The sequence below is a fragment of the Amblyomma maculatum genome, chromosome 3 (assembly GCF_055883805.1).
Source record: "Amblyomma maculatum isolate TAMU_Amacu chromosome 3, ASM5588380v1, whole genome shotgun sequence".
Lineage (NCBI taxonomy): Eukaryota > Metazoa > Arthropoda > Arachnida > Ixodida > Ixodidae > Amblyomma > Amblyomma maculatum.
In genome coordinates this window covers 1430789-1443957 of record NC_139346.1, presented here as the reverse complement: position 1 = coordinate 1443957, position 13169 = coordinate 1430789, and the positions used below count along the sequence as shown (strand labels likewise).

Genomic DNA, 13169 nt, shown 5'->3' with positions numbered 1-13169 from the left:
CTTGAGTTTGCTGTCCTTTTTCTAAAGAATGCATTTTATGGCGATAACCAGCTTCAAATAGCTGTCGCCTTGTCAGGTTTGCCACACCATAAGGAAAGAAAAATATAGACATTTTAGAGCTCCAAGAATTCCTTGAAAGTGTAGTGGGCCCAATGTTTTTCTATTCTGCTGCCTAGCTTGCGATGCATCATTTGCTAGTATTGCCTTGTGACCGAAAATAATGGCTGCATAATAGAGCTTGACGGCAACAGATGCTGGGTAAAAAATTTCGCCTAAGCGAGGAAGAGATAGCGAGGAGCGCGCAGTGCCGGACGTGGGAGCGATATTTGGGGCTCTGTGCATTTTTTTTTCTTTTTATGGCGGTGTGCGTGGGGCAAATCTGCAGTTTTCTCATGACCCCATATACGTTACACTGCCTATCTATTTTCTTCCCACTTGTTTCTCCTGTCGCCAACTTATATCGTTGATGCGTCGGCTCAGAGTGTGCAAATGCAACATGACTAGCATGTCCCAATAACACGTGGGAACTTTCGGAATTGACGACCAAGTTCGGATGTGCTGCAATGAGAGGCTCCACGTGAAGCAGCTACCAGCTGATGTTCATTCTTTTCCATTTTGGTTTTATCGACCACAATTGCTGCATCATCTCGCTGCGGATCATTTGCCTCGTCGTTATTGGTACCGAGAGTATTGCCGCGAAACTTTCAAAACTGTATTTGTTGTTTTTTAGCAGCCCAAGGCGTGCAGCCTTATCACTGTGATTACGGCACTCATATCGATTCTGTCTTGTTTGTTAATGCTCGATGTCGCGAGCCGCACCTGTATCAGTTCTTTGTCATGCAAGATGCGCCGAGATCTGTCTCAAAGATTCCGGCTACTCACATATGTTTCTACAATGTTCCAGGTTTCGCTATTGACAGTTTGCGACATTATCTAGATGGTTCCGAGCTTTCTTTAAATTGAGCGTTGATGTGTGCGACAGGCATTCTTTGTTCAACGATCACCAAGCACGATTGTTGCTATCGGCGCCGCCGAATCACTTAGTTCTTTTGCGGGCGCAAATCAGCCCAGTAAAGAGTTTCTTCAATACACTCACAGACTGTTCATTTATGTCATCGACCACCACATGACATGGGGAGCAGTTATTTCACGGTAGCATACATCTATCCCCGCAGCGTCCGAGACGTGCTGCAGGTGCCCGAGTGGTTCCACGCCCGGTACCTGGCCCAGTGGCGCACCTACCGCTACCGCGTGGCCGTGCTCAAGAAGGCGGCGCTGCTGAAGCACAAGCGCTGTGCCGACAGCATTCGAGCCTTCCTGCCGCTAGCCGAGCTCAACCGGTGCCACGTTGTGCCGTGAGTTATTGCACATAGATGTCCTTATTAGAAAGCATGCACTCGCCCATTCTCCGCAACACAAAAACGTTTAAGCTAGCTATTTAGTGCCAAACATATGCAGTGCAAAGATAACCGATGGTCGCTTGAAAAAACAATTGGAATGTCACAGGAATTAAATCCTAGCAGGGGACGTCACGAAGTTAAGTGGCGGATGAAGTTAAGTTTGTAGGCATCAAGTGGATGCAGCTAGAATATGGGAGCGACCTTTGCCCAGTGGGTATAGTCCGGATGATCATGACTCACAAAGGCAACCTCTATGAATTTTCGAAAATTGCCTCAAGTAGCATTTTAGAGCCCTTCATACCCCTGCTACACGGGCGTTTCGATCGGCTTCGAAGCGAATGTCATACGACAATCAAATGCCGAACCTGCACTGCTACGCGAAGTGTTTCGAAGGCATTCAACTGAAATGTCATTCGAGCGAAGACATTGGAGATTTTGAAATGCATTCAACCAATAGCCGGTTGCTTTGCACCGATGCCGCTCATCTGTGGTGGCCAGGTTCGATTCTGTGGTTGTTAATTTCTATATCTGCTGCTCGCTTTCTTCAGCTGCTTGTTTAGAGAACAGCCCGTGCACTTGCTAAGTGCGGGCTTTAAAATAATATTACACAGCACACGAATGCGCCGATGACGATTGCACTCCGATAGGTAGTTAGACAGTTACTTTTTTTTTTATTCATTGAAGTTTGTAGCAAAGTACAGTTTGTCGTGGGACCGACGCTAAAGGTGACGTACAAGTCACCTGACTGGGCCTTCGGCACCACAGTCCACACGTACAACACAACGCAGCAGCCACAGAGCAACACAAAATAGTCAGTCAGATGTCGGCATGTAACAGAAATACAAACCAGGAGTAAAACACATAAAATGCAAGCTTTAACATTAAGTGAACAGTTTCAAGCACAGTTTTGCTATAACACGATGGAAATAGGAGACAAATAGTCACATATGTTCCAGAAAGTACACCTTAACCTTTTTTTGAAGGTTAACAAGGTGGATGATTGTTCAAGTAGTACGAATATGTCAGGGTAACAGTTCCAAAGGTTAATGATTTGCCACTGAATTAACTGCATCCCTTACCCGGTCCTGATGCGAGGTTTTATAAAGTTCAACACTATAGCCAAACGGGCGAGCTGATGGAACATATTGAAGGGAAAACAGCGCAAAAAACAAACACCAAAGCAGAGAAACACAAGACGAGCGCTGACTCACAACTGAAAGTTTATTCAAAGAGGGAACATAATATATGGAAAACGTGACCACCCTATCAAGAAGTGGACAAGCAAAAAACATGTGTTGCTATGTAGGATGAAGGCACGCAATCTCGCTTTCATGTAGAAAAATGGATGGCTTACTAAAGCACAACCTTGTTTTTTTTCTTCATGGGGTAGGCCTCCATTATCTCATGTGTTAAGCAGATCGGGTGCTTGTAAAGGATATCACAATAGTGCGGTGAAGGACAACAAGATTCACAGTCATAGACGTGGTCAACGAGATTAGTAGATTTGGTAGTGTCCAAGTTATTTGCATGCTCTTTGAAACGTGTATTAATGCACCACCCCGTCTGCCCGATGTACACTTGTCCACATGACAATGGGATTTTGTAGACTACTACTTCAGCACACAGCACATACTTAGTTTCATGCTTAACCCTTCATTTCATTTCATTTATTTGTCCCTTAAAGGCCCGGAGGCATTACATACTATAGGTTTGGGTGTAATGGCTGAATAGAACGAGACTTCAAGTTTACAAAAGGAACACAGTAATATTGTCGCGTAAACAGCGACCCTTACAGTTGCGTCCGAGGTCCAAGGCGTGGCAAAGGTTCTACAAACAGCGTCAGAGTTCAGGCTCGAGGTTAGCACACTTCTTCTTCCTCTCACACTTGTGCGCTTCTTTGTCGTCAACGCATGCTACATTAGCCCCTCCGTGCGAAAAGCATCGTCCCGATGCTAGATTGAATGAGGGACAGATTAAAAGGGGCTGCTATCTGGCATGAAAAGGCTTCAAGCGGACCACGTGGACCACTTCAGAACGCTTGGGACGCCGGGGCTCTGGTTCCTCGTGCGGAACGACTTCATAGTCCAGTTCACTAACGCGTCGAAGAACGCAGTAGGGGCCGAAATAACGGCGCAAGAGTTTTTCGCTGAGTCCGCGTCGTCGAATGGGGTACCAAACCCAGACAAGGTCACCTGGCAGATAGTCTGCAGTCCGCCGCCGCAGGTTGTAGCGTTGTGCATCTCGGCCTTGCTGCTGCTGCTGTATTCGCACCAAAGCAAGTTGACAGGCCTCTTCGGCACGCTGTAGAAAAGAGGCGACATCATCATTTGGACTTTAGTCTATGTGGGGCAGCATGGCGTCGAGCGTGGTCGTCACTTATCGGCCGTAAACTAGGCTGAATGGAGTCATGTTGGTAGTTTCCTGAACGGCGGTATTGTATGCAAATGTTACATACGGCAATACTTCGTCCCATGTCTTGTGGTGGACGTCCACATACATTGACAACATATCGGCAATGGTCTTGTTCAAACGTTCTGTCAGGCCATTTGTTTGCGGGTGGTATGCAGTCGTCCGACTAAGAACAAGGATATGCTGGACGAGCTCTGCAGAAAATGCAGCTCCTCTGTCAGTAATGAGTACTTCTGGTGCGCCATGTCTCAGGACAATTTGAAGAACGAAAAATTTCGCAACTTCAAAAGCAGTAGCACAAGGAAGAGCAGTGGTTTCTGCGTAGCGGGTCAGGTAGTCAGTAGCTACTATAATACACCTGTTCCCACAGGTGGAAGTAGGGAGTGGTCCGAGCAAGTCCATCCCTATTAGCTGGAATGGTCTGGACGGTGGCGTAATGGGCTTTAAAAGACCGGCTGGCCGCAGAGGCGGAACCTTTCGACGTTGGCAGTCACGGCAAGTTCGAACATAATGCGTTACATCGCTTGACAAACGAGGCCAGTAATACCGTTCTTTAATTCTGGATATCGTCCGAGTGACTCCCAGGTGGCCGGATGTGGGTTCGTCGTGGCAGGCTTGAAAAATCTCATCCCTTAAGCTTGCTGGTACAACGAGGAGGTATTGGCGACTGTTGGCTGTAAAATTCTTCTTGACGAGAACGCCATCACGGAGACACAGAGAAGACAAAGTACGACGGAAAGGGCTAGGGACCATGCTGCCGGCACCTTGAAGAAAGTCGATTACCTGGCGAAGTTCGGGATCATTCCGTTGGTCATCGGCAAAATTGTCTGAACTAATTGCACTCAGAAATGCGTCGTCGTCACCTGAGGCGTCCGAAGCTGGTTGTACAGGAGCACGAGACAGGCAGTCAGCGTCTAAATGCTTACGACCTGACTTGTAGGTTACAGTGATGTCGTATTCTTGAAGTCGTAGGCTCCACCTGGCGAGACGCGCAGAGGGGTCTTTAAGGCTTGTCAGCCAACAAAGCGCGTGATGGTCGGTTACCACTTTGAAGGGTCTGCCGTACAGGTATGGTCGAAACTTCGAAATAGACCACACGATGGCCAGGCATTCCTTTTCAGTGGCAGAGTAGTTTGTCTCAGTCCTAGACAAAGCCCGACTAGCGTAGGCGATCACACGTTCACTGTTCCGTATCTGTACTAGGACAGTGCCCAAACCGACATTGCTTGCATCCGTGTGGAGTTCGGTGTCTGCGGTTTCATCGAAATGTGCTAGAACTGGAGGTGACTGCAGGCGACGTTGAAGCTCCTGAAATGCGTCCATTTGCTGGTCGCCCCATGTGAACGGCACATCAGCCTTAGTAAGAAGTGTAAGGGGGGCGGCTATTTTAGAAAAGTTTTTCACGAAACGTCGATAATATGCACATAGCCCAAGAAAGCGTCGCACCTCTTTCTGGTCCCGCGGCGTCAGAAAATTGGCGATGGCAACTCCCGCTTGGTTCACGACATGGCCCAAAAACTTCAGCTCTTCATAAGCAAAATAGCATCGATGGCAACTCCCGCTTGGTTCACGACATGGCCCAAAAACTTCAGCTCTTCATAAGCAAAATGGCATTTTTCGGCTTTCAGAGTGAGGCCCGACGTTTGGATGGCGTCTAGTACTGTGTCTAGGCGACGGAGGTGCTCCTCGAAATTCGGGGCAAATACAATTACGTCGTCCAAGTATACAAGACATGTCGTCCACTTCAGATCTCCAAGAACACTGTCCATGAGTCTCTGAAAGGTTGCGGGCGCGGAGCAAAGGCCGAAGGGCATGACCTGGAATTCGTATAGCCCGTCAGGTGTAATGAAAGCAGTCTTTTCGCGGTCCCTCTCATTGACCTCTATCTGCCAGTATCCAGACTTGAGATCCATGGAGGAGAAGTATCTTGTGTTGCACAGACGATCTAAGGCGTCATCTATTCTGGGCAAAGGGTAAACATCTTTTTTCATAACGTTGTTCAGTCGGTGATAGTCTACGCAGAAACGAAGTGTGCCATCTTTTTTCTTCACAAGTACCACAGGTGCAGCCCAGGGGCTGCGGGAAGGGCGAATGACATCGTTATCGAGCATTTCCTTCACTTGGTCTCGGATGGCAGTACGTTCTTTAGGGGAAACTCGATAAGGCGACTGGCGGAGTGGTCGAACAGCTTCGTCTGTAATGACACGGTGCTTTGCAAGGTGGGTTCGACCGACGCGTGATGATCTGGCAAATGCATTAGAGTAGCGACGGAGCAGGTGCCGTAGTTTCTCTTGATACTTTCGAGGTAAGGCCGGGTTTATATCGTACAGAGGTTCAGTGTTGTCGGAGGGTTCTGTTGCTGAAGCGCTGGTGAAATTGCATTCATAACTAGTGTCAGTTATGGCGTCGAGATAGGCGACAGTTGTCCCTCTGTTCAGATGTTGATGTTCATTGCTGAAGTTCGTGAGAAGAACATCAACTTTGCCATTTTCAACAAAAACAACTGCCCTGGCAACGGCGATGCCTCTTTCTATAAGCAGTTTCTGTTTTGTCTCGACGACACCTTCTGTATCTTGCATTGGGAGGGAACCCACGGAGACCATGATGCTTGAACGTGGGGGCACACTAACATGGTCATCAATAATGTGGAGTGCAGCGGGGAGCATGCTGTTGGATTCGATAGCATTCTCAACTGAAAATCTTACGGACTTATTCTGCAGATCGATAATGGCGCCATTTTCGGTTAAAAAGTCCGTACCGAGGATGACGTCACGGGAACACTGAGCCAATACGATGAACGTCGCCAGAAAGGTTTGCCCTTGTACCGTGATCCTTGACGTGCACACTCCCGTGGGCATAATTAAATGTCCGCCAGCTGTGCATATTTGCGGGCCACCCCATGATGTTGTGACCTTTCTGAGAGCTTTGGCGAAGTGTGCACTTAGAATTGAATAATCAGCGCCAGTGTCGACTAGAGCCGTGACGTCTACGCCATCAATGAAGATCTGCAGGTCGGCAGTTTGTTGTGTCAGGCGGCGACAGCTTCGTGGGGTTCGGTCTCGACTTCGATGCTCTGGAGGAGTGGCGGGGCAAATGTCGGCGTCGTGGTTACGTTGAGGATCAGCGGAATTTCGTAATGGCGTCGATTCTGCTGGTGGCCGTATGTAACGAACTGTAGTTTGCAGTGAAGAACTGTCGTGGGTCTGTGGAGGATCTTGAAATTTTCGCACTGTAGCAGCCGCACCTCCAGAGGCTGCTGCATCTAGTTTCCCCTATGGGGACTTTGGAGTTGCTCCTGGCGTCCAGGATAGCTGTAACGGCGAGGCGACGGCGATCGGAGGCGGCTTGGGCCTGTGTTGGAAAGCGAAATGTATTCTGCGATTTCGCGTGGCTGCTGGCCAGGCAACGGACGACGGGCATCAAAAGAAAACCCACGGAGGCCGAGCTCCCCGTAGGGGCAGCGGCGACACAGGTGTCCAGCTTCGCCGCAATGGTAGCACAACGGTTGGTGATCGGGCGTTCGCCAGATATCGGTCCTTCGGCGGCGTACGCTCGGCCGTGAAGACACATGGGCGACCGGTGCGCGAGGCTCGTAGGATGCTGTCGAAGGCAGCAGGTAGCGGCTGATGACCGCGGCGTAGCTCAGGGTCTGGGGCAGCGGTGTAGCTACGACGGGTTCAGGCGTGGCGACGGGTGCGGGCCCGGTGACTGGTGCGGGCACGGTGGTGGGTGCGGGAACACCCAGCGCCTGTTGTACTTCCTCACGGATGATATCGGAAACTGTGGCGACCTGTGGCTGTGGAGGAATTCGCAGGTATTTGGCCACCTCTTCCCGGACTATCGCCCGTATCGTACCACGCAACGATTCTGACGAAAACTGTATGGCTTCACCTGCACTCGCGGCGTTCATAGACACTGTAGTGCGCTGGTATTGCCGGGCGCTCATGTCAAGTGCCTTCTCGATGGTAGACGCCTCACTTATGAATTCGGCGACAGTTGTTGGTGGACTTCGCACCAGGCCTGCAAATAACTGCTCTTTAACACCTTGCATCAAAAGGCGCACTTTTTTCTCTTCCGACATGGTTGGGACCGCGCGTCGAAAGAGTCGCTTCATCTCTTCGGCGTAGGCCGTAACAGTTTCATTCGGATGTTGTATACGGCTATTTAAAAGCAGTTGCGCTTTTTCCTTGCGAAGCGTGTTGGTAAACATGCGCAAGAATTCTGCCTTGAATGTGTCCCACGTTCGGAGTCCGGCTTCTTGATTTTCGAACCATGTCCTCGCAGAATCCTCCAGTGCGAGGTAGACATGGCGAAGCTTCGAGTCAGCGTTCCAGGCGTTGAAGGCAGCCACCCTGTCGAACTGCTCCAGCCAGTCTTCAGCGTCCTCATGGGGCAGGCCGTGGAAATTTGGTGGATCCCGCTTGTGGTGGAGCAGGACAGGAGTTTTCGATACCGGGGGATTCATCGCGCTGACAGAAACGCTCCTTGTTGGTCTGTGGTCAGGGAGAGGACCACACCCGGGAGGCAGACCTTGCAGTTGGCGGCTGCTCTGGTGTACTGGGGTCTCCACCTTAGGGGTGCGTCCTGGGCTTGTAGGGGGCGTCCGGCTCATGAAAATCGTACCCGACAGCTCCACCAGATGTCGCGTAAACAGCGACCCTTACAGTTGCGTCCGAGGTCCAAGGCGTGGCAAAGGTTCTACGAACAGCGTCAGAGTTCAGGCTCGAGGTTAGCACACTTCTTCCTCTCACACTTCTGCGCTTCTTTGTCGTCAACGCATGCTACAATATGTTAGTTCATGCTCTTTCTGGTTCTCAGCCTTTTTTTCCAAAATAGCACAAACACTTTTAAGTTTCTTAGGTGCAGAAAAACAACCCCTATGCCATATATTTTTGCCACATTTTTAAGATTGTTTGACAGGCGGGGTACATAAGACTTCTGTCTTATGTACACGGCAAACTTTTTCCTTTCCTTCCTTTTTTCCGCACTGGGCACCAAAGCTAGACTTTTAAGCTTTTTGGCTATCTTGTTACAACCCAACAGTAAAACATCATCCAGGTAACCAGATGTATTGAGTCTTCCAATTTGATCATTGAAGCTGCCGATTACCATATGTTCACAAAATTTTAATAAAGCAGACATCAGAGATGAGGCCACAATTCCTGCTTTTACAGTCTTAGAGTGATGCGATTTAAATTTTAACAATGGTTTTCCTACCCTAGGTAGGTATTCCCAGCAGATATGGCCCGTCTCAACTGTCAAACGCAGATCCAAAAGTTGTAGCTTGCTATCACTGATGACCTCAGTGGTGAACTGTAGACCAAGAGCATTTTCTTTAACAATTTTAGTGCAGTTAAACCTGGTTATAATCAAATTGTAAAATGTTCGCAATTTTTCATTACATCCAGGTTTTCGTTACATGCAGTTTGCATGCGAAGATGCAAAAGGACAATGTAGAACAATAACCAGGTTAAGAATTGGTGTAAAGGAAACCACCTTGAAGGTGTTTACATTAAATCAGAATTATTTGAAGCCATAGAAGCAGATGTTTCGAGATCACGCTGATAGCGCGGCGCAACTGTGGTAGCAGCCTCCACCTCCTTTGTGGCTCGCGCGATGCGTCTACGTGGGAGCGGGGAAAGGGGGTGGGGAGCAATCAGTCTGAGGAAGAGCGTGTGTATTGGCGCCGCCACCGGCCCGGTACACCCCACGTGCGCTCGCCCACCACCGTTGCCATGGAAACTGTTGGCATGGAAACCGGCATTGCCAGCACGCTCCGCTGTTCCCACTACTGATGCGCAGGAACCCACGAGCAACCGTGTGGCAGTGATGGATGCCAGTTGCACGCCCCGCGTCTTTTTTTTTTGTTATTTTTGCAGCTTTTAGGCATGAACTATTGTCATGTTTCAACAGCGAAAGGAGCAGAGACTGCTGCATCTGCCACGGAGACGCAGCATCAGCTCTGAAACACGGTGCGTTGTATCAACTGCGGTCACTTGTAGGCGTTCCTCTCACTTCAGTTTGTGTTTTTTCGCCCTGAAACTTGAGGGGTTCTATCAAATTTTCACTAACTCAGCACTAGTTAAGAGACAGTCGGCGCCGCAAGTTCGTTATATCAAGGTAGCATCAGGATATGTGTAGACCTTCGAGAGCCGAACAAAGCTATTGTTCTAGACAGTTTCCCATTACCCCATACAGAAGAGCTGCTTCACGCTTTGGTAGGCGCTGCACACTTCACAAAACTTGACTTGGCTTCTGCTTACCATCAGGTTCTTTTGCACCTTGAAAGCAGGGATCTGACAGCTTTCACCTCTCATAATGGTCTTTTCCATTTTAAAAGAGTTTGCTTCAGGTTGGCTTCTGCCCCAGTGGCATTTCAGAAGATGATGGCGACAATCCTCGACCGTTGCCCTGGAATGTTGTTCTACATCGATGATGTGATCATTTTTGGCAAGACCGCAGAAGAGCACCTTTAAAACTTGAAGACCGTACTGCAAAAGGTCAAGAATGCAGGCCTGAAACTCAACAACAAATGCCTTTTTGACATTCCAGAACTTGAGTTCCTAGGGCATCAGGTCACTGCACGCGGTATCTCGCCACTCCCAGAGAAGGTAGAATCCGTAGTTAGCACGCCAGTTGCCACTCTCCGTTCATTCCTGGGTCTCGTAGAATATTACTCCAAGTTCCACACTTGGCACAAGTGTGGAACAAGCTATGAGAATCTTTCTTCGCAAAAATGAGCCGTTCATCTGGTTCGCTGAAGCAGACAGCAGTTTCAGGAGGGTTAAGAAAATGATTTTCTCGAGTACAGTCCGCCAAATGTTCTATCCGTCACTTCCAGTAATTGTGTCGACCGACGCGTCCGACTGTGGACTGAGAGCAGTCCTTCTCCAGAAATGTGGCCACGAGCTCCGCTCAGTCGCTTTCGCATCTCGTACACTGTCGCCTGCGGAGAGCAAATATTCGATCTGTGAACGGGAAGCACTAGCATGTATTTGGGCATGTGAGCGATGGCGCACATACCTTTGGGGTCGCCATTTCACAATTCGAACAAATCATCAAGCACTGGTGTGCTTGCTGTCATCCCAAGGACATGGAAGACGCCCACTGCGAATCACACGCTGGAGTGCGCAACTGCTTTGCTGCAATTTTACTGTTGAATACCGCAAAGGGTCCACAAACACTAGCAGATGCACTTTCTTGCTGCCAGCACCTACCTCGGAGGCAGAGAGTGCTAAGGAGGAAGAAATCGTGTCGTTTATCGAGCCAGCCTGTGTGACAAAGAAGTTCAGGCAGGCCGCCCTCGACAACGGTCGCCTGGAAACCGTCAAGTCATTCGTGCTGAACTCCTGGCCGCCAAAGAAGTCCATACCAGAAGAGGGGAAACCATTCTACCCTATTCGGGAAGAACTGTCGGTTGTTGAGAACTGGCTACTGCGTACAGAGTGCCTCGTTGTTCCATCCTCCCTCACGGCTCGGATCATCAGCACTGCGCACGAGACACATCCGGGTATCACGCGCACGAAGGCACGACTGCGTGAGTGGTTCTGGTAGCCACGAATGGATCAGCAAGTGGAAATGGCAATAAAAAACTGCCACATCTGCCTGGAGGCAGATAAGTCCGCCAAAACATCACCAACACCGTTGCAACCTGAGCAACTGTGGCAGAAGCTTGGCCTAGACAATGTTGGTCTTTTGGCGCATGCAGCTTACAACAGCAGATTTGCCATAACGCTTGTTGACTACCATTCTAAATGGCCAGAAGTACACTTTTGCAGTGAAGTGTCTACAAACACCGTAAAAGACTTTTTAATAAGTGTTTTGGCCCGTGAAGGCTATCCAGAAGAGATTTTCTGTGATAATGGACCTCAGTTCACATCCCACGAATTTGTCACCTTCCTGCAAAGCAGAGGCATCCGTCTTTCGCATTCGTCGGTGTACTATCCCCAAGCGAATAAGCAATTAGAGTGATTCAGTCGCACACTGAAAAACTTCCTTCAAGTTGCACTCCTCGAACGACGACCACTCCGGCAAGCAGTCACAGAGTACCTTGCCATTTATCGATGTACTTCACACACTACCACAGGGGTCGCCCCAGCAGTTCTGCTACATGATAGAATGCCCCGAACCAAGCTGGATGTTCTGGGCTTTTCACCACCAGGATTTGCGGAAGACCCAACCAAGGAGTTTGTGCGACTCCGCCAAAGAGTCCGGCTTAAACAGCAGAGCAGCAAATGCTACTCGTACAAAAGGAGAGCTGCCAAGAAACCTAAGATAGCCGTAGGCGATTTTGTTCATGTCAGAAAACCACTAGTTCGGTTTAAGGGAGACTGCGCTTTTTCTCCACCAACAAAGGTGATCGAGAGGAGGGGACCAGCTTCTTTCAGACTTGGAGATGGCCGTACATGGAATGCCTCCAAGCTTTCCAGGGTTCCAGAGCCCCGGTCTCCTGGCGCACTACTGTCTCCTGCCTCTCTGGGCTTGCTTTCTCCTGCCACGCCAGAGCCCTGGTCTCCTAGTGTGCTGCCTCCTGCCACACCGCATTCCTGGTCTCCTGGCGTACTGACTCCTGCCACACCGCAACCCCGATCTCCTGGCATACTGCAGCCTGCTGAGCTGCAGCCGCCTTCCCCCAGGATGCAGGCTCGGTCTCCTGGCATACTGCAGCAGCAGCCTACGAGCCTGTCACCAGTGCCGACCGTGCGGCGTTCAAAGCGAGAGCGCCAGCCACCGTCCTGGCTCCAAGATTACCAGACCCATTAGTTGGGACTGATATGTACATATGTGTAAATATGTAAATACGTATAAATAAGTACAGCGTGCATGTGTTGGGGTTTTTCTGCTAACACCTACTAACAACTAATCACTAAAAATAAGGGGGGGAGTATGTTATATTCAGTTTCTTTTTCGGTTTGAATTCTTTATTTCCCAGGGGGCGTTTCTGTTTTCGTTATATATATGTGTGCATGTGTGAATAAACGGTTGTGTTCGTTCGGGACGGCTGGACTCTACTTCCATTTTCGAAAACACCACAGGCGCCTTTCCACTTCGCCGATTCCAAACTTATGAAAGAACTGCCTTACGGGTACCCATCAAATTTACTTGCCTCTGTTACAGAAAGTTTGAATAAGAAGCTAATACACGAGCATGTCTGTACCAAACTAGGCCACGAGAACACGGAGACTGTGGCCCAGCCATACATGCACATTTCTCACCGCTTAAGAAAGATCGGACACAGAGCAGGCATTAATGTTGTGCTTACTCCTGCTGAAAGCTGATAAACCCCTCCCGACGTCTAAATGCAAATGGGTCGCAAAAGCAGCAGGGGTGCACAACAAACCACACAGTCACTTCATGGAG

At 49.3% G+C, this 13169-nt stretch overlaps 1 protein-coding gene across 4 annotated transcripts in view; it reads left to right on the top strand.

Moving 5' to 3' along the window:
- LOC146194092 (tRNA pseudouridine synthase-like 1) overlaps window positions 1-13169 on the top strand; it is a 168484-nt gene that overhangs the window by 115014 nt on the left and 40301 nt on the right. For 3 of the 4 annotated variants that reach the window (XM_084597248.1, XM_084597245.1, XM_084597246.1), the window contains exon 4: window positions 1176-1355. The exons of the other annotated variant lie outside the window; for it this stretch is intronic. In XM_084597248.1, coding sequence (XP_084453374.1) covers window positions 1176-1355 — 180 coding nt within the window. The remainder of the gene's footprint in view (window positions 1-1175; window positions 1356-13169) is intronic. 4 annotated transcript variants of the gene reach the window in all.